The 23016-nt window shown below is 29.9% G+C and overlaps 1 protein-coding gene across 4 annotated transcripts in view; it reads left to right on the forward strand.

Annotated features, from left to right (window-relative positions):
• The window catches only part of LOC142334160 (uncharacterized), a 55436-nt gene extending 35611 nt beyond the window's left edge, over positions 1–19825 (forward strand). For 3 of the 4 annotated variants that reach the window (XM_075381955.1, XM_075381957.1, XM_075381956.1), the window contains exon 4: positions 18569–19825. In XM_075381955.1, the coding sequence (XP_075238070.1) occupies positions 18569–18673 (105 nt within the window). In that variant the 3' untranslated portion in view covers positions 18674–19825. Of the gene's footprint in view, positions 1–13983; positions 14055–18568 lie in introns of all 4 variants that reach the window. The other variant, XM_075381958.1, reaches the window with a different exon arrangement.
• The last annotated feature ends 3191 nt before the right edge of the window (positions 19826–23016 follow it).

Genomic DNA, 23016 nt, shown 5'->3' on the forward strand with positions numbered 1-23016 from the left:
TAATTTCGGGTTTCAGAGCATGTCCACTACTTTCATACCATGGAGAATAGGAAGTACAAGAACAAGTTTCTTTTCTTTCTTATCCAGAATGCAAGAAACTATGGAACAATAATTTGGGATTTGATAAAGCAAATATAGATGAACATCTGGGATTTTTTGAAACGTTGAGAAGCTCTCCTGGAATTTCCCGTTTATCTTTGCAGAGAATCCAAATTATCGTAAATCCGTAATTGGCATAGAGATCGTTTACTAAAGGTGTAGAGGTGAAAAAATTATCCATAGTCGCATTTCTAACTGTACCATCTATTTCACTGACACAGAGTTTGACTACATTTGATACGGATAAAGGGGGGCTGTCTTTAAGTTGTTGACCTGTATATCTCTGTATGTATTTGTCTAGATGGTTCTTCAGTCTACGGTAGCATAGATTTTATTCTGTATCGACACAGTTTACTCTTCATATACACTAAATTTACAGCGTCCTCTGAAGACCTGCATCATCACGTCAACCGTGACACTTTTTCCTACACTGTATCTTTCACTACATGTTTTTACAAATCCATCAAAAATATTACGAATAGGGGCTAAATTATCAATCTTTTTTCATTCAACGTGTATAGAGTAATCATTAAATCTCAGTGCTTGCGGTAGCAAACGAAATCTTCACTGGAACATAGTGGCAGTAAATATTTCAGTTGCTGTTACATCTACAGCTCAAAGATCATTTAATTCAATGCGATTCTTTTTTTAACTCCAATGATATACATTAACCCTAAAGATACAGCTAATTCTGTTTCATTAGTTAAATAACAGTCCTGTACACCTCTTGAATATTTTATATTCATTTTAGTCCAATTTCTGGTTTGTAAAATTTATGATTTCATGCATCATTGAATCCAGACAAAAGTGTTTCCAGCACTCCATAGTTATTTTGTTGTCTTTTGCTACTACTCTTGCTAGTTTAGTAATGTTTTAAGAATGAGCATCAACTAACTGCCACGACTACAGCTCTTATAATTTTGGAGAAATTCCTAGGACGGTTTCATCCTTTTCCCAGTAGAGCAGAAATGGCGTATAAAAAGGTGAGGTTTTTTCTCACAACCTGACTAATGGCTGGTTAACCAAATGACATTTTTGATTATTAAAATTATGCAATATAATCACAAAAAAAAATTGTAAATTCATTGACCTCTTTGCTGAACAGCTACCTCATGTGACATTTTTAAAAACAGCCACAGCTTAAGAAAGATGAAGTCTGAAAAATTGTTTATAACCTCTTTTTTTTTAAATTTGCATTTCATTTACATTAATACAATTAGATTTTTGATCATGAAATTAAAGTTAAAAAAAATGATTTTTTAAGTATGGATTTCATTAAGCCCTGTTGATTTTTGGGCTTAAAATTGTATTTATCAAAGTAATTATTTATTTTGATAAGTTACCCAATTTGATAAAGTATTTATTATTCAACAAAGGTAAAAAATGAAAGTTTTCTAAAAAAAATATAATCAAGTCATCTATAAGCTGGTAATATAAGTTGGTCTGAGATATATTCAAGTAAACAAAAATCAAATCCACTAAAAGAGAAATTAAATTTATTAAACTAACAAAGAGAAGTCAAAGTATTAATTAAGGAGCTCTGTAATATTATTAAAGGTTTTCAATGATGTGAAAATGAGACTTTAAATAAAGACTTGGAAAAAATCACAAGTTATTACAGCATTAAAAATAGTCCTACACTGGTTGCAATAAAAGAATGAGTTCTTTGTAATTTAATGATAGTAAAAAAAATTTATATTTTCTATTTAAAAAAAAGACAAGCCGCAGCCTGCCCCGATCCAGTCTCCTTAGGTTACAAACCTTTGATCACTAACCTGGCCTTGGGCCAGACAGTCCAACTACTTTTACACCTAAGCAGACCCCCCGTCACCAAGGTGACGTCGATGTAACTTTCCCCCAGTTCAGAAGAGAAAGGTAGCGGTTCTGCCTTGTTAAGCTTGTAGAGGTTCCTGGCATCAATGAGCTGTGCGACACTGGGGCCAGCGAGTGGTGAACCCCAGGCGGAAGACTGCGTTAGCAACCAGCATTCTTGATGCCCGGGAGATCGTTCAGAATCTTCGCCAAGCCATCGGCGTACTCCTTGTGACTCGCACAACGGTGAACTACTCGTCAGAAAACTGAGGCGAACTCTTCGTCCCGGCGAAATATACCATATTTCGCTCGTTAATATTAGTACAAAGATTAGTTTCTCCGCGCCAAGCTTATTTTTTTGTTTAATTACAATAATTGAGTAATTATTCAAAAATACAAAGTATCTTAAAAAGAAATGAACACAAATAGTACGAAATGTGCACGAGTTGAAAAAGTAATAGGAAAAATAAAATATATACATAAATACGTACAGCCAATGGTAGATGTATCTTTTGCCAGCATATGCGTATACTGTTTTTAAAAATGTAATTAATCGGTCTACTTATTATAAAACTACGCCAATAATATTTTTGTTTTGCTTTATTTTATTAAACGTGTTGAAGGTTCATCTAATAGATAAATGCGATTGTTTGTGAATCTGTCTGTTTGCAACAGCATTATACGAGAACCAACCGACCGATCACTTTAGTTATAACTCTAGCCTCACACACAGCCCCAACGGGAATCCCATTATTGTTAAAAAATATAACATTGAAATATCAATTACTTAAAAAACAACTGAAAAGGTACATGCTGACTAATTTTAAAAGAGTCGGTGTGACACACTTAATCTAAAGGCTTGGCAGATATCAAGAAAACCGGGAGAGCAAACGTTTTTTTGTCTAAAGCTATCTGAATATTAGCAAAGTCTCTATAAATCTGTTCGATGATACTATGATCTGTTTGAAAGCCAAAACGGTAGTCGGATAGTTTGTTTTGTTGTAAAAAGGTTCTTCTATATCTGAAAAAGACAGGATCGGTATTCAAGATCGACATTAGGCCAATTCATTAAACATAGTTATTTTTTATAAATCATCAATAAAATAAATATCTTTCTCCAATCTTATCTGTTTTAACGTAATTTAGGATTAAAAGTAAATAAAATTGATTAAATTTTCCTAGCTTCTTTAAATTCAAATTTCCATTATCAGAAGAATAGGAGATCGACTTTAGATGAATTCATTAAACATAATTGTTTATATATCATCAATAAAACTAAATATTTCTCTTTCAAACTTACTTTTTTTAACGTAATTAAATTTAACTTCATTTTTTCACGTAGGGGGTAAACGTATCCTGCAAATTTGAAAGTAATCGGTCGGTTGGTTCTTGCATGATGTGATAATAAACAAACATACAAACTTTTATATATATATATAAATTTCCGAATAACCGTGATCTGTTAGATCGAGAGTGTACCGGATGCATGCAAAAGCTAGCCTTCAATTTTCTAAAAAATACTCTGTTTGAATTTTGAAAATCGGATGACTGTAGAGCACCCATTGTACCTTCCAAAAAAGCGGCACAGTGGCATCCCGTTTTATCAGTTGATGGTGATGATTGGTCTAGCTTCCTGTGAGGAGCTTGCGCACCTCACCACTCTAGCCTCACACACAGCCCCAACGGGAATCCCATTATTGTTAAAAAAATTTATTTAATGTGGAGTTAATTCTATTATTTTTTTATATTATTCATTTGATTGATTCGAATCATTCAGTTCAAACCCAGTCCACACTGTGATACCCACCGGGTTGGTCTAGTGGTTAACGCGTCTTCCCAAATCAGCTGATTTGGAAGTCGAGAGTTACAGCGTTCAAGTCCTAGTAAAGCCAGTTATTTTTATACGGATTTGAATATTCGATCGTGGATACCGGTGTTCTTTGGTGGTTGGGTTTCAATTTTCCACACATCTCAGGAATGGTCGAACTGAGAACGTACAAGACTACACTTCATTTACACTCATACATATCATCCTCTGAAGAATTATCTAAATGATAGTTACCGGAGGCTAAACAGGAAAAAAGATTCCACACAGTGATAGACACTCGCCGTTCACAGTTAATTAATTCAGTTCATTAAAGTGCGTGCTTCGCTCAGCAAATCTCCACTACTATACATATAATTTTTTTCGAGATGAAATACGTCTAAAAACCTTCTCGGTTATGCCAAGAAACATGGATAAACAAATTTGGTCGTAACTGATTGAGTAGTTACTTTGAGTAGTATCCCGAACAAAAAAAAACCTCTTCATCTTTTTTATAATAGTATAGATAGAGTACAGTATCTTGCATCTCTTACAGTATTTTAAATGCAATTAAAAAAACTTTTGAAGAACTAATATTACTTTATCGATGCATTTTTAAATAATACAAATAAAAAAAAAATAAAGTTCTGCATCCTTCACAGTGTGTATATAAATGTCCTCAATTACTTTTTGTTAATGCCTTCTGATTTGAAGCTCATGACTTTTTCTTTTTCTTTCTAGCCTCCGGAACCACCATTAATTATTACATCAGAGAATGAATGAGGATGATATATATGAATGTTAAGTGATGTGTAGTCTTGTACAGTCTCAGGTCGACCGTTCCTGAGGTGTGTGGTTAACTCAAAACCCGACCACCAAAGAACACCAGTATCCACAATCTAGTATTCAAATCTGTATAACAGTAACTCTCTTTACTAGGATTTGAACCTTAGAACTCTTGACTTCAAAATTAGCTGATTTGCGATGACGAGTTTGAAAAAGAAGTTGCTACTAGTAACTTCTTTTTTGAACTTTTTTTCAATGTCACTACTAGTGACTTCTTTTGATTTGTGATGACGAGTTCACCGCTAGACCAACCGTTGGTCTAGCGGTGAACTCGTCATGACTTGAAAGCTCATGACTGCTACACCATACGTCCAACAATGGACATGTTTCAAAGCAGCAACTTACTGAGCAGTTCGTAAACTCCAACAATTCATTTGCTGCATTATATTAAAATTTCTTACCATTCATAACAACGGTTTAAAGAAACCGTCTGCAAAATTTTTCATTCTTTGTCTTGCACAACAAATAAGAGACAAAAGAGATCACATTGGCGGCTGCTGCAACTGCACCAGTTGTATAATTTTCATTGCGAGGACTACTGTATTTGATAGAGACTTTGCATTGCCATCAACGTTTAACACGCGGTGAGACAAAGCATAAAATGGCAAACATTGAAGTTAATGTTTGAAACAAATTTGAGATCAATGTTACATTTGTACATTTCTTATTATAACCCGAATGTATTCTGAAAATTTAAGTAAATTTTTATTTTATTAAACTTATTTAACTGTTACGTGAATGAAAAATTATTTATTAAGTCTGTTGTGCAATATCATATGTGTGTGTGTGTGTGTATATATATATATATATTTATTTTTTTCATCATTATAAACAGATATCGTTTGTATTGAAATATACAATTACATGTGTTGGCGTCACTGTTTAGTAGATTGGGATCATTTGTTTATAAGCGTTGTTAAAGTGAAATTTGTATTGTAATATTAGTATTATTTATTTGTGTTCACTTTTGTTGACCAAGTAAGTAATTTTATACCATTCTAACATAAATTAATAGAATTTAAGTTTGAATTTTTTGTGTTTATGAACTGAGTGTAGCTTTAACTTGTGATGAAAATTTATTTAAGTTCGACGTAAAATCGTTTATTTAAGCAGCACATTAAAAAATTATTATATCGTGGGCATATTATTACTAGTCGTTTTTTAATTAGTAATTTAGGCAATTAAGCAGTTTGTTCCACCTTAACTTTTGTATCGTATACGTTATTACTCACGTGGTGTAAGGCAAGGTTAGCCTGCGTAGGTTAACCCACCGGGTTGGTCTATTGAACGCATCTTCCCAAATCAGCTGATTTGGAAGTGGAGAGTTCCAGCGTTCAAGTCCTAGTAAAGCCAGCTATTTTTACACGGACTTGAATACTAGATCGTGGATACCGGTGTTCTTTGGTGGTTGGTTTTCAATTAACCACAATTCTCAGGTATGGTCGGACTGAGAATGTACAAGACTACACTCATACACATCATCCTCTGAAGTATTACCTAAACGGTAGTTACCGGAGGCTAAACAGGAAAAAAAAGAAAGAAAAGCTTGCGTAGGTTAAGTTTCGTTGAATTATATTTATAAAATAAATAAATAACAATGGTAATATAATGGTTATATTGGATGATATTAACTATAACCCAAAAGTTTGCTGTTTATAATTATAGATATAAATTAACCAAATTTAACCTCTGAATCTTAAGTCACTCTGAGGTCAGAGCGTAAAAAGTAACAACTTTTTACTTGTCTAGAAAATAAACTCCATAACTGCAGTCTGCATATCTAACCTTTAATGATTTTACATCAGATTTTCTTCTTTTTTTGTCTAGAATCCAAGCAAAACATTCAGTTCAAAAAATTCTGAGGTAGTTGATATTCACTTCCCTTTTCAGAAACAACTCAACAGAGGCATTTCCTTTCATTTTTGTCAGTGCTGTTCTATTTATTGTATATGTAGCAGAAAGGACTGCTTCATTACTTCACCCCTAAGCAATTTGGGTAAGTTGAGTGCAGAATGCAACGAGGATCTTGCCACCTCACAAATGATTCTGTTTTCTTTCTCAGCTACTCTAGATTGTTGTGGAGTATTAGATACCGTCATAAAATGTTAACACTTGCATTAATTTTTCCAAGCCTGATTCAACTATAGTAAAGTGTTGTTTTATTAGATGGACATTCATTTGATTTATGCCATATAATTTGCTTTTACAACAAATAAGTCCCACTTAACAATTTTTAGAGAGATGACCTAATTTTCTACAACAAAAACATTTCTTGCCATTGTGATTAGCCTTAGCATGACTCCCTTTTGCTAAAGTTTGATCTAGAAGCATGCTTCCTGGGTTGACTGACAATCAACCTTGAGTTAAAGATGTTTCGTATCATAATCCCAACTCATATTTAAAAGTAGTTTTGCAATTCAGACCGTGTCTTCTGTTGGCAAGTCATGCCATGTGATGTAAATGGGGTAAAACACATGAGGCAATGTTTATTAAAGCCTTGCGCACGCCATTCTCATATATTGTTTTGCCTAGGAGTATCATTTCATTTGAAGTTCACTGTACTTTGCAAGAGGAGTGTCAGATTTATTTTAATTTCAACCATACTTTGTGGGCAGTAGGATGTAACTCTACCCAATAAAAAATTTCTATCTAGAGAAAGAATAATTCTTTCTTGACTATTCTTCTTTTTTCTATTTGCTATGATCCATTCACCAGTTTCTTCTGATAATCAACACTTCCAGTCTCAGGCTTTTCAAAGGTTCTATTAACAACTTGAACAAAAATATGTTGCTCTAAACATGTCTGCACAATAATATGCCCATTAGTTTTTCAATTTTGTTTTCTTCTGATGTCTGTAAATATTCCATAATTTCCAACTAGATGTAGAAAAAAAACACCCCATCGCTTGATAACCGTAAACTTATATTTACAACAATATAAAGGAAAAACCTCCACGTCAATTTTCCATCTAATGTGTTTACCGAAAATTGCCTGCTCACCTACTATATTTGGTAAAACTCGCTAAAAAAAATCTGAGATCGGTTACAAAAAACTATTTCTTTAATTTTTGATTGTGAGATCCATGTAATCCTTACATAAATAAATTTTAATATTATTTACAAGTATTCTTATATATAAAAAAAAAAAGTTATATTTATAACCCTTAAGGAAACTACCTATGTACATCTCTTAACTACTACTGCTATTATTACTTACATCATACTATGTTATAAAAAACTATTTACAGAAAACAATAACATTTCATTATATCTATCATTTAATTATGAATTTTGTTATAAATAATTCAATACAGATTTGTTTACACAAAATCATGATCACAACAACGTTTCAATCAAAAGTTTTATGAGATAACAAAATTAGTTAACAGCTGAAGCAATTAAGATAAAATAAAGCTTCATACACAACATTTTGTCATTACCCTTTTGATAGTTTTTGTTGAGGTTTCTCTGTCTTCTGTCTGCATCTTTATTTTTTAGTAGCCACTGCAGCTCTGTCTTGCTGTTTTGATGACTTCTTACCTTCAGTGTTGATAAGCCTATATACTGTTGCAGTCTCTTTTGTAGCTCCATCTTGACTGATTTAAATTTGCATATCATTGTTAAAAATTTGTAAAAAAAAATGTAAAGTCAATTCTTCCCTAAATATTTTGGTTCTCATTGGAAGTTTATTACTTTCTTTAGTACACAGATAAAAGTAATCGATGCTGAACCACTCCCTTGTCTTAGTTCTGTTTTAATTTCTAATTCTTCTGACAATTTTACATCTGATTTTGTGTTTAGAATAGTCTGTCTGTTTAGTAATGTTAATTATGTTGAGATCCTTACCAAATACTAGAACATTAAATAAGGAAGTTCTATAGATCGAGTTGTATGCCTTGCCATTTTTTCTCCTTATTATTGTTTTAAGGGTTGTGTTTTGTTGTGCATATGATCATACTTTTCTGAATCCTTCATGTTCTCCCAGTTATTAAGTCTATGATTAATTCAATTCTATTTTGAAGTACTTTTCAAAGTATTTTATTTGTCAAAGGTAAGAGGAAAATCCCTTTGTGGTTGTTTACTTCTGTTTCATCTTTTTGTTTGTGTAGTAGATCTATTAATACATTTTTCTAATTTTCATGGGATTTTTCAGTTTTCCATATCTCTTCTAGCAAGTTCTTCAGTATTTTCTTGGGTTTTTCATGATTCTTTCCATAATTCCATATTTTTCAAGCTATCACCTGCTATCTTGTTATTTAATTTCTGGCAAATTTTGTCTATTTTCATTTAATAATTTTTTTTTAAATTTTGCAGTTTATGTTGTTAGATTTTGGAATTGAAATCTTATCTTCTTGGTAGTGTAATAATTTTTCAAAGTACTTGCTGGAATTTTACAGTTGTCTTTGTTGTTATGGCCTATGCTATCAAATCATACAGCTAAGTCTTTAATAGAAGATACCTTTTGTATTGCAGTATTATTTTGTATTATTCAGTTGCACAATATATCGGCATTTGCAAACCTTCAAAATTGAGTATGAAATCAATTTTCTTTTTGTAATTTAAAAGAAATACTAAAAGAAAAAAAAACTAAAAAAAGAAAGATGTGAGTAGCTTATGAATAAACTGTCATTTATAAATACTATGAAAATTAGAGAACCGAAGTGCATGCCTTGTCTTACTCCACATCTAGCATAAATAGACTTAGAAATAAAATTATCAGTTTTAACATAGGGAATTCTGTTTGTACAAAAGGAATATTTTATGGGAAAAACACATCGTTGTAATCATTGAAACAATTTGAACAAGATGACTATATTTTGAAAATAAAGTATTTAATATTAAGCTTTTTATTGAGGTCAGAAAGTTATAAAAATATTCTTCCAAAAGTACAGCCGCAACTAGTAGTTTGCATGTATCCTGTTTGTTATAATAACCAGGGACACACAGTCATGGTTTAATAATGCCTTTCGTACAGTTTTATCAGACTACTTTATACTTCGTTGACATTAATATTATTATTATTATCATTATCACATTATTATTATTGTTATCATTATCATCATCATCATTATTATTCGCAATATTTCTGCCAAAGACTCATCTGTGTAAAAAGAATAACAAATTTAAAGACATTAAAATCATATCAGTAAACATTGTACAATTTAATATAATGGTGAAATTTAAAAAAAAAATATGTAAACGCAGTTGCAAGCAACCACTTTTTCTTAAAGCCACTGTTTGATTTCAGCTTTCCTTCAGTTGTTGTGGTAACTTTATTATTTACAACTTATTTACACACTCCACAAAGTACAGAATGAAAGAATATTCATACCTTACTTTTTTCACATTAAAGCGCTTTCGGGCATAAGCCTTTTTTTTTTCTTTCTTTTCTTTTTCCTGTTTAGCGTCTGGTAACTACCGTTTAGATAATTCTTCAGAGGATGAATGAGGATGATATGTATGAGTGTAAATGAAGTGTAGTCTTGTACATTCTCAGTTCGACTGTTCCTGAGATGTGTGGTTAATTGAAACCCAACCACCAAAGAACACCGGTATCCACGATCTAGTATTCAAATCCGTGTAAAAATAACTGGCTTTACTAGGACTTTAACGCTGTAACTCTCGACTTCAAAATCAGATGATTTGGGAAGACGCGTTAACCACTAGACCAACCAGGTGGGTTTCGGGCATAAGCCTGTCTTCAGTAATGTTTACTGAATTTACACATAGGTAACATTTGTTAAAATTTGTTCAGTCAATAAAAATTTCGTTTTAAAAATTTTAATGTTATTAAAATTTACTTTAATTTGCGATCTTATGTTAACATATTACTGTACTGATTATCTAATTTATATGAAATTGCTTATAAATTATAAATTACCAACTTAAATAATATTTATAAGAATATCCCTAGTGAATTCTGTCTGCAGATTCATTAAGCTGAATTTACATTTGCGTCTGGTTTAAAAGTATCTAATTGTACAGTGTTAAAGTGTACAGTGTATATTAAGAGAACAAACAACTCTCCCTGTTTTATTATAGGTTATTCAACTTCAATGTATGCACCTTTTGTAGCTTGGCAGATGTCTAGAACAATAATCTAACTCTTGGCAGATGTTTAGGAGCATCTGCGGCATTATTAGACATATGAGTAGTATAGAAACCTCGGGTTCAACTGTCATTTTGCTTTCTATGAAAGTAGTGATTATTTGGAATTGAACCCGATGTCATGTTTTTTAGATGAACATGTGTTTGTAGTTAAATTTATGAGCTGAAAGAGTGGATTTACTGCAAAATATATAGCCAAACATGGATTTGAGATGTCCCCCAAAATTACAGTAAATAACCAACAATCAAATGAAGTTTGAACCTGAAGGTCTCTTTTCACGGGTTTATTAGATACATTAAAGAACGGCTACTCACAATGATGAATGTGTGTTCACGTTAAATTTACATGTTAAAACAGTTAATTTATTGAAAAATTCATAGTAAAACAATTGTTTTATTCATTGAATAGTTTGATGCTGTCATGGGGATTCCCCCGTCTCTATTAATAACTATTATTTTATTATTATATTCTCATCGAATCCAATCTTTCATTTAACTGCAATCACCATGATTAAGTGCAAATTGTATTATGATATTTGGTCATCATTACTTTCAGCGATTGTGTAATATATCATTGATTATTATTTAATGTCTATAATGTCAGTTTAAACTTCAAAATCATTGTTAGTTCCTTATCTCGAAAATGGTGTGTCCTAGGCCAATTCTAACACGATTTTGAATGGGTTAACTGAATGGGTACTTTCCAACTTCCTGGAGCAATAGCTGCTAGTTTCATGCGTCTAGGTCCAACCATTCTCAAGATATGCTTTTTCTTACAATATTTTTTGTATTTGATGATGAAATAAAATAAAAATATGTTTTTATTATCTAGCAGTCAACAGGTTAACAGTTCTAATCACTTTTAAATTTATTACTATGTTTTGAAAAAATCTGTCATCATTACTTTAAGCGAAAGCGGGATGATATGTGATAAAAGTTGTGGATTGTTTATTTTTTTATTGTTGAGATAGCTAATGACATTATCTTATGTATATTATACATAAAAAATTGATATTTATTATATTAAATAATGATTTATAAAAAAGGGCGTATCTTGAAAAGGGTGCGTCCTACACAATCTTTGATGCGATTTTGAAAACCTTAACGGTTTAAAAGAGTACTTTCCAGAACAATAGGTCCTAGTTTCATGCATCTAGGTCCAACCGTTCCCGAGATACTTGCGCTAGTAGAATTCGCTAATGTCAGTTCACCTCAAACCTATTTCATTATCAGTTTTTAAAATAATCTTCTTTATAGTATATGTTCCTTCAGATTTGCAAGGCTAAAATAATTTCATATAAAACCGGAAAAAAACAGTAAATGCTGAACAAACTCTATAATGCTATATTGAACCCGACGTTGAATGTGAACGTGTTCAGTGTAGCAAACGTGAATAGCATAATATTTATACTCATCATTAGCTTTTTGTTTATTTAAAATTACAAGGCAATTATCACTTTCATCATGTGGGAAATGTGTGATTACAAATATGGTGTGGGCATGGATTTTTACATTACCATTTCGTTAATTTGCAACTTGCGTTTTAAATTCTCATCTCCAAGTCTATTATTTTCTATATATTACAACTTTGAATGCAGCTAAATATTATCGTTTTGATATGAAAGTCTTTGATGAAATAATCTTTCATATCACATTTATCATAAAACTCTTTTGATAGCCATGAAGCAATATCGAGTAATAATAATATTTTATAAACATACGTGTACCAGTAGTAATTGTGTTTTATTTTATTATCACCCGTAATCTCATAAAAAGCCGATCCAGGATTCATTTAATTCTTTAGATTGTTTTTTTTTGTAACAAATTATCAAACTGTTTCCCTTCATCATGATATAACTTTGTCGCATTAAAAAAAGGGCCGATGAGATTTAATGTAATAATAGTTCTTTAGATTGACTCACCTTAACATTCTTCTTTTACTGTTGCTGTGATTTGCAACTTATTAAACGTTTTTTTCATATAACATCTAACTTTTATATGTACCAGAAATTAGTAAATCTAATTGATTTTTATTACATTTTAGACTAACTTCATATATAGTGTTTGACTCATCGGAATTCTGAGTAGCCAAAAATAATAATAATTTATCTAAAAATAATAATATATTAAATCATCTAATTCTTGTTTTAAACTATCAATGTCGATTGCTGTATCAAAATGATTGCCTTTCCTTTTAAATTTAAGATCATGGCATGCATAATTGAAAAATTTAATACTGTTTGGCTCTTTTACTTTTCGATATAGGATTTCATAATCGGGATCTTTTTTTTAATTTAAAAGAATCATAGAATAATATACGAATCGTCTGGTTGTATCTATAATTACAATACAATTATCTTCATTATCGTGTGTAAATGGTACTGCCATAGTTTTATGTCTCTGCTTTATTGTTTAATCTATCATTTTCAAACATATGATTTGAATATTCATGCACAGTTGTTTTCTTTTTCGATTTGATGTAATCAATCCTCGATATTTTCAAGTTCTTTTAATTTTGCTTGTAACCGAGTGTTACACTCAGATATATGCATCTTGATATAACTTAAAATTTTTGATGAAAAAATCTATTAAATTTTATTACATTTAATATAAAACTTGGGGATATCCAGGAAGCTATTGATAGTATTAAATTATCACAAACCTTTTATGACATTCATAAGACATTCTCTTATTACATTCCTCTTATGATTTCACAGTTTGACCAGTGACTTTAGACATTTCCACAGCAGCCGGAATTCCGGCTGAGATCAGTGTTGTAGTTGATATATGCAACAAATATTTATTACCATTCATTGTTTAATATGAACTATTTTATTGTAATTTCAACTGTATGTAAAACATAAATTATTTATAAACCTCATTTATAGTTCAAAAATGATTTTGTAATTTACTTATTACAACAGTAATTATAGGTACTTAGTATTAACACCACCACAGCTATAGCTTTATTTAAAAACAAAGTAGTCAATCGGATTTCGGTGGAAAATGGGCCGAAAATAGAGTTTAATATAAATAAATATTTATTTTATAAATATAATTTAATCAAACTTAATCTACGCTCGCTAACCTTGACTAATTAACATCGTAATTTTTTGAGTATTTATTTAATAAATTCAGTAATTATTGCAATTTGATTATTTAAATAATAAATAATTGTAATTACTGAATTTATTAAAAAAATTAGGGTGTTAATTAAGTCAAGGTTAGCGAGCGTAGGTTAAGTTTGGTTAAATTATATTTATAAAATAAATAAATATAAATAACCATTTATATTCTGTTTTGAATCTGTTTCAGCCCATTTTCCACCGAAATCTGATTGACTACTTTGTTTTTAAATAAAGCTATAGCTGCGGTGGCGTTAATACGTGAGTACCATAATTATATATTAAAATGATCTCATGTTTACAGATTGCAGATATTTTAGAAAAATATGATGATTCTACATACAATATATCTGAATATCTTACATTGTTATATTCAAAATTACATGAAACTGTAAATGTTATTGATTATAAACTTAAATGTAAAAATAAAACTAAATATAAATTATATTGAACATGGGAAAATTGTCCAAGTTTACTATACATAATTTTCAATGTAAAAACACAGCGTCAAATATATTGCATAATATTGCTTTTGAATTGGTATATCGGAAAGAAAATTTAGAAAACGAAAGAAATCCTCTTTTAAAAAGAAGTTTATGTTTAATGTAAATCAAAATGATTATGTGTATGAAATGGTAGTTGAATTATATAAAAATTTAAAACCTATAATAAACTTTTTTATAATAAATATTCTTTATATATTAGATTATAAACAATTATATTCATATATCCAAATTTGTATAAAGAAATTTACAGTTCTAACCATATAATGCACCTACATAAACTATCAAGTTTTGTATATAACCAGTTTCTGATTGAATTAGCATACGTCTTAATGCCAAAGGGTACCGTTTTTATTTTACTAAACTAGTTCAGCCTACCTTTCCAGTAAACTTTAATCAATCGCTAAATTTTTTCATGTGTATATACTTCTCTGAATCTGTTAACAAGATAACAGGTTTTATTTTTTGGAGATGGTTAAGTATTATTATCATCAGTAAGGTGGAGGAAATGTGACAGAAGTTTGGCTCTTATGGGATAATTTTTTTTCAAATCCAAGAGTTGTAAAAAGGGATTTGTGTCATAAATTTGAATTTTTGGCTTCCAAACAATTGCTGATAGCTTATATACAGCTGCAAATAAAAGCATCTTATAATTATCAGTCTTTTTCCACGGGTGAAACCTCAAAAACCGGTTTAGTATTTTTTTTTAAAGAAATTTTTGACATGAAGATTAGTCTGCTTCATAGAATATCAACTAATTTATTCGTAAAAAATCTAAATAATGAATACATTGAATAATATATTGTTAGGGTCATCAATTGGAAAGTTTATTCCTGGAGTTCCAGTAAATATTTGAGCATTACAAAGCTTTGTGGTAACATCGTATGTCAACCATTCTAAACCCAATGTTTTGTCTCTTTTTTTTGGCAACAGATATTCAAGGTCTTTTACTTATTTGAACAGGAGGCTGTAAATCCTGTCCCTTATCATGCTCATTATCGGTAATATCCCCAAGAAAAAGAGCAACTAACATCAGCCATGTACACAGAACCCTTCTTTAGTTATACTCGTTGCAATGCCAGTAGAGCCTGTCAAACTTTCTGGAGAAATCACGTTGTGGAATCGTCTTCAACTATTCGGTACAAGCCCTTCGGGTGGCTGGAATTTCATAGACAAAGCAGACATCCTATCGTCATCGAAATTTACAATGCAATCGCTGAGTTGAACCATCACGACACACAAGTGAGTTTCTGTTGGATCTCTAGCCATGAGGGGATTCTGGGTAATGAATGTGCAGATTCCGCTGCTATAAAGACGCATTTAGTCAACCCTCTTTCACTACTATTGTTACTACATCCTAATTTATTAACTGTGTAAAACTCACACTTTGCGCAAAGCGGCTAGATGACTGGATTGCTACAGTAGACAAGTGTGAGGGCAAAATGTTGTTTTTAAACTTCAGTGATATCTGAAATACATGTATTTTAACTTGTCGATAAGTTGTTTAAGTTTAACTTGTTCTCATTTTAATAAACTCTGGGTAATCGGTTGTTAATTGTATTCACTTGTCATATTTGAATATTTATCAGATCAGTAATTAAAACTTGACCTGATACAGATTAAAGACAGTTGTGACATAATTTTATTAATGAAATGAAATTAATTATGTATTTACATTAGGAAAAGTTAACTATCATATTTACCATATTATTACAAAAGATATTTGAAGTTAGTGCCCTGCAGAGCTAATGCAGCAACGCTAAAGTAATCATACTGAGAAACACCTGATGCAAAATGTTATCAGTGTAAACGTTCGTTTTTAGTTATCGATAGTGCAATTTCAAAAGTATGATAGTGTAGAAGGTTTTATATTTGTATAGTATTATAATGTTATAAAAAGTATATATTCAAAAATAGTAATTTAAAAGTTTTTTTAACTTCTGCATAAAATTCCCATATTCTTGTAAGGTAAAAGGATTAATCTATTTTTTTCTCAATGAATATGTTTAATTTACAACTTCACCCACCTTGGGGGCGAAGAAATAATGAATATTTTTAATATCTTAATCTTCAAAGGAGTTAGGGCCTCTGTTGATGGATTAAAACCTTCTCTGAGATAACCTTCCTGCAAATTTAAAAGTAATTGGTCAGTTGGTTCTCTGGTTCTTGCATGATGCATTAACAAACAGACAATAATATATATATATATATTATTTTTTATTTATTTAATCAACCAAAGTACAGAATAAATAAAGTAGGATGACTTAACTTATTATACTACAGCTGCATTATATATTCATCTCAAATTACATTACAAACTTCGTAAAATATAACATATCATGCATTTATTTATTTTATTTAAAATTTAAAACCTTTAATCTTTTTTTTAAACTTATTCAGTTAAATTAAAAATTAAAGAAAGTAGTAATTAGTAAAGTAGTTTGTGAAGTAAGTTCAGTTAAATGGACAACATGCATAATTAATTGCTTTACTTAAAATTATTTTTTTAATTTTAATTTGATTTTATGCCTTGGTCATATTTTTAGATATGTTAAAATGTTTAAATGTTAATTTTAATTTTTCATATTTTAAATTTTGTTTAATTTTTAATTTAACCGAATAAGTTTAAAATAAAAATAAAAGGATTAAAGGTTTTAAATTTGAAATAAAATAAATAAATGCATGATATGTTATTATATTTTACGAAGTTTGTAATATAATTTGAGGTGAATATTTGCATATATAGTGGAATAAGGTAAGTTATTCTACTTTATTTATTCTGTACTTTGGTTAATCTAATAAAATAAATATATTTACATATAGTGCAGAGGAGTATAATTCTTAAAAGAATTGTTTAAAACAAAAAATTTATATATATATACATTTCTAAATAATTGTGTTCTGTTAGATTTTGAGTGTACTTTGTGCATGCAAAAGTTAGCCTTTAACCTTCTAACAAATACCCCATTTGAAAATCAAATGATTGTTTGCAGACATATTATAAGAACACAACTCTGCCCTCCCAAAACAGTACCTCAGGGACATCCCATTTGTTACCAGTTGATGGTAATGATTGGTCTAGCCTCCCACGAGGTGCGCTCATATATCTCACCACTCTAGCCTCACACGCAGTCCCCACGGAAAGCCCATTATTATTGTTAAACAGAAATTTTTTAAATTTATTTAATATTATTCTTATTATTTTTGTAATATTATTTAGTTGAATGATACGAATAATTCAGTTCAAACCTAACTCACACAGTGATAGAAACTCACAGTTTAATTAAATTCAAACTCTAATTCAATTCATTAGAGTTTGTGTTTCAACCGGCAAATCATATACTTATATACTCATATATATATATATATTTTTTTTTTTTTTGAGATTGGTATAATATCTAAAATCTTCTTAGTTATGCTGAGAAATGTGGGTAAAAATCTGGTTTCATTGATCGAGTAGTTTTTTTTGTGTATCTCGAACAAACAAAAACCCTCTTCCTTTTTATATAATAGTATATAATAAGAATATACTTTGTTCTTAAATAATTTTTGATAATAAGTAGATCCATATTGTTTTTGAAACCTATGGAAGTTTTTCTTATTAAAAATTGTGATAATGAGTTCACTAGAGAACCGCTTTGAAAATTACATATTTTTATGAATATTTTTGGTATGTACCAAAAATATTATAGTCATGTGACTAAAAATATTGAATAGTCATGACTATCAATATTTTGATAGTCATGTGACTATCAACAATATTATTTATTAATACATAGTTGCAATTCCTAAGCAAAGATTTCTATATCATGATCAATATCAAATCTCAGTCAGGTGAGATATTTTTCATATCCTGTAAAATTCCGTTTCTATGTTTCACACATGAGCTTCATGCTTATGTGGCGATATAAAAAATAATTATTATTTACGATCAAACTCTCATTAAGTAATTGGTGTATATTACAAAATGAGTTTTTTTATAATTTGGTAAGTATTTATGAGAAATAAGATAGAATTCAAAATCTTAGATAACGTTATCTGTGATGATGTTTGTGATAAATGAAAAATTTCACCATAAGCAATATTTACACTAATGTCAGTAAGATGAGTAGCAGCATTTTTTGATAACGTTTAGCGAAACTTGGCATATTAAAGTCACCGAATAATAATAGTAAGCAAATTAGATATACAATTTATTTTTATTTAATAAATTTTACAAAAAATCATAAACATATTTACTTTATAACATTCATGTTTTGCTTTTTATTACAGCAAGTAAATTTACTACAACTGGAAGAGAAAGTGCTTGATATTAGTAATGGTGATATTGAAAAAGATCCGTTAGCAATTGAAGAGACTGACTTAGTTAAATCATAAAATTGAAAAGATGAAAATAAAGTGGTAAGGGTATTAGATTTTACATAGAGTGGAACACCAATTATTCAGATGGACCTTTGCAAGACCAAATTTGGATAATTGTAAAGGACAATTTAAAAAAGTTTCATCATATATACTGCAGATATCATTTTAATGTTTAATAGGTAAGACACTAAGTAAAAAAAATAAAAAAGTAAATGTATTTCCGTAAAATTAAGAAGAAATTTGGAACATATGTACAATGTAAGAAAAAAGAGATATAGTAATACGGTACAATGTGTAGAAATTTGCTTTTATAATTATTTTTACAGAGGCTGGTATCTATGTTTTTGCTAAATGAATACAAAAACGTCAATTGAAAAACTCAGTAAAATAATTATCAATAAAAATAATTTACATTGAAGCAAAGATTTATTTTTTCAAATAATGTATTGTTTTTTTTTTTAAAATTGCCTAGTTTGGATTTAAGTAGTCCAGTTAGTTGAACATCTGGAAAATTGGCATCTTACTGTATTTTTCATTGTTATTACTTTATTTGTAAATTGTAAATTTTGGATTACATGCAGTTCATTTCTTAACTCATATATATACACATATATAAAAAATGTTTTTGGGTCCATGCCCATCTTTAATGATATTTTTTATTTAATAAATTCTTCTTTGTTTACATTTACACATTAATTTTAAGCTTTTTACATTTCATTTTTTTAAAATTGTTTGTTAATAAAATTAAAATATTTTAAAACTTTCAGAACAAATATTTTGTTCAGTCAAGAGAATGAAAACGTATTCCAATCTTATGATTAAAATTGATGTATGTATATATACACATTAATCAATTATATAATATATAAATATATTTATTTATTTATTTATTATCACATTTGGGTGTAACATTTAAGATCAGACTTTCTAAATTTTCTTCAAAGTAACTTTTACAAAAGTCAGATTGAGCCTCCACAGATTGTTCCACATATAGCTGTTGGCTATATGTGGAACAAACATGAGAAAATTGTCTGGTGAACTGAATCTAAACAAACTTCATAGCTTCATTTATCATCAAATCACACCTCACTAGATCACATCTAGAGTTGTAACTCAGGACCTAGTCTCACTACAGGTGAATGAGTTGTCTATATATATATATATATATATATATATATATATATATATATATATATATATATATATATATATATATATATATATATATATATTATATATATATATACCATCATTTGTATGTTTACATAACTAATTTATCTCCTTGTTTTTTTTTCTTCAAAACATCCAATATTTAAATCCAGTAATTAAAATTGTAATTAGCTGCTATAATTTTGTTGAGCTCATGAACTAAGTATTGCATTTTCAAGGTTTCTCTTTACTGTATCTACTAGATTTATTACTATAGTTAAATTAATGTTTTTACTAACAACAAGGTCTTAAAAACCTTTGCTGCTGAAACTAAAATAAATTTGTAAAATAACATTAATACTTTTTTATTTTAAATGAATCAACAAAACTATATTTCTTTTAAAAATGTATAATGCTTGTATTGTATTGAATTTTGTATTATATATTTTAATGTATTTTGTTATTAAATAAATTAATAAATAAAGGTGACAGAAAAGTTAAATATTATTTGTTTATTGCTGACAAAATATACCTACATTTGTTATTCTCAATTGTGATATAACTTATATACATCACACTCTTTTTGAACTAGCATGAATAAGCTTGGTTCACTGCAAAATGACACACCAATTAGGTTGCTAATGGCAGCTTTAGAATATTATGGGCAGATGTAATTTTATGTATATGCATATTATTATAAATGTAATTATGTAAAATGTATAAATAATAATTTACTAATCGAATGTTAAGTGTATAAGTGCCCCTGATTTTAATATATATATATATATATATATATATATATATATTTTAATTCTCTGATTGTTTTTTGTTTTTTAACATTATATGAGCTTCAGTAAGAAATATAATTTGTGTACATCAAAAATGAATTTAAATGTCAGGAAAAGATTTTTGAAAGTGTATGTTTGGAGTGTCGCTTTATATGGAAGTGAAATTTGGACAATCGGAGTATCTGAGAAGAAAAGATTAGAAGCTTTTGAAATGTGGTGCTATAGGAGAATGTTAAAAATCAGATGGGTGGATAAAGTGACAAATGAAGAGGTATTGCGGCAAATAGATGAAGAAAGTAGCATTTGGAAAAATATAGTTAAAAGAAGAGACAGACTTATAGGCCACATACTAAGGCATCCTGGAATAGTCGCTTTAATATTGGAAGGACAGGTAGAAGGGAATAATTGTGTAGGCAGGCCATGTTTGGAGTATGTAAAACAAATTGTTGGGGATGTAGGATGTAGAGGGTATACTGAAATGAAACGACTAGCACTAGATAGGGAATCTTGGAGAGCTGCATCAAACCAGTCAAATGACTGAAGACAAAAAAAAGGTCGTAAAAAAAGGAAGTTAAAAATAAGCCAGACATAAGCTGTGTAACCCACTGAGTGGTGAACGCGTCTTTCCAAATCAGTTGAGTTGGAAGTCGAGAGTTCCTGTGTTCAAGTCCTTGTAAAGTCAGTTATTTTTACATGGATTTGAATACTAGATCGTGGATACCGGTGTTCTTTGGTGGTTGGGTTTCAATTAACCATACATCTCAGTAATGGCCGAACTGAGACTGTACAAGACTACACTTCATTTACACTCATATGAGTGTAAATATCCTCATTCATTCTCTGACGTATTATCTGAAAGGTAATTACTGGAGGCTAAACAGGAAAAAGAAAGAAGACATAAGCTATACTCGCTAACCTCGTGTTAAATACACAAATTATATATGATATTCTCTAACACTCTGGAGGCGATTAATCAAATTCACCGCATTCAGTATGCACTGATGGTAGAAGTTGAATAAAGATATTTAAAAAAAATTGAGCATTTTTGAACATTATCGTTCATCAATGCACTTAGCATATTCTTTATATCCTGATTGGCCCTTCCAAATTATAAAATGTGGAAAATTTGATTAATTTTTTTTATAAATGAGGTGAATTTGATTAATCGCCTCCAATATTAGAGATTAACATATATAATTTTTATATTTAACGTTAATTAGACGAGTTTAGCGAGCGTAGGTATGTTTTGCTTAAATTTAAACTTTTTTTTAGAAAGGTTTCTCATAAAAAATTATTTACCTTAGAGGTTGGTATTAGATGATTGTTTTTTTAATTATTATCGTTTCGACCCTCACCATAGGTTAACTGTGTTTGTCGACATATACCGGCGAAAGTCTGAATAAACAAATATTTCACTGACTTATTTGGTATGTGTCGACATTCAACGGAGAATATCGATATGTACCATATATTGATTTTTCACAGTAACATTATATACTAAGCTTTTATTATGATGATTAGTCAAGAAATTAAATTGGTATTACGTAATAGATATATCCGCCGTACTGTGTGTGAAACTTCTATTTCAAACTTCTATTTCTATTTGATTTGCTCATTCGACATCTTTTCGGTCAAGGAGATGACGGAGTGTGCCACTCTTCGCTTTGTTTCAGGATCGTACTCAAATATCCAGGATTCATCACCTGTGGTCACACGATTGAAGAATTCTTGGTCATTGTCAATCCTCTCAAGAAGATTAACGCACACGTTTCTTCGATTGTTCTTCTGTCCCGTTGTGAGGTTTTTTTGGCACCGATTTCGCATGTCCAAATCGTCTGTCAAAATTTGATGTACGGTGAAAGAGTCTAAATTTATCTGTTCACTCATCATCCTTATAGTTAAACGACGGTCTGATCTCACAAGAACCTACACACGCTCAACGTTTTCGTCAGATTTTGAAGTTTAAGGTCTCCCTGAGCGAGGTTGATCTTCAACGTGTTCTCGGCCTTCCAAAAATGATTTGTGCCAGCTGAAAACTTGTGCTCTTGATAAGCAATGTTCCCCATAGGCCTGTTTCAACTTTTCAAAGGTCACACTCGCGAATTGCAATAATAATTGATAAAAATATAGGTATAAAGGCAAATATATAATATTGAAAACATATATAGAATTGTAAGATAACGTAAAAAGCTCTTTCTTGAGATATTAACAGATCAGTATTATGTAAGCAAAGGAATCATTTATGCTGCTAAATTGCATGAAGTAAATAAATAAATGTTTGCTTTCAGGCTTTTATGCATGTTAAAAAAGCCGGCAACCAAGCACTCAGTTCATTTGTTTTGAACTTCAACTTGACTGATCAAACCAATTCTGAGGTATCGCTGTGAAATATATACACAAACATCTAGGAAAAATTATAAA

Source organism: Lycorma delicatula, chromosome 13 (assembly GCF_047948215.1).
Source record: "Lycorma delicatula isolate Av1 chromosome 13, ASM4794821v1, whole genome shotgun sequence".
In the NCBI taxonomy this organism is placed as follows: Eukaryota; Metazoa; Arthropoda; class Insecta; order Hemiptera; family Fulgoridae; genus Lycorma; species Lycorma delicatula.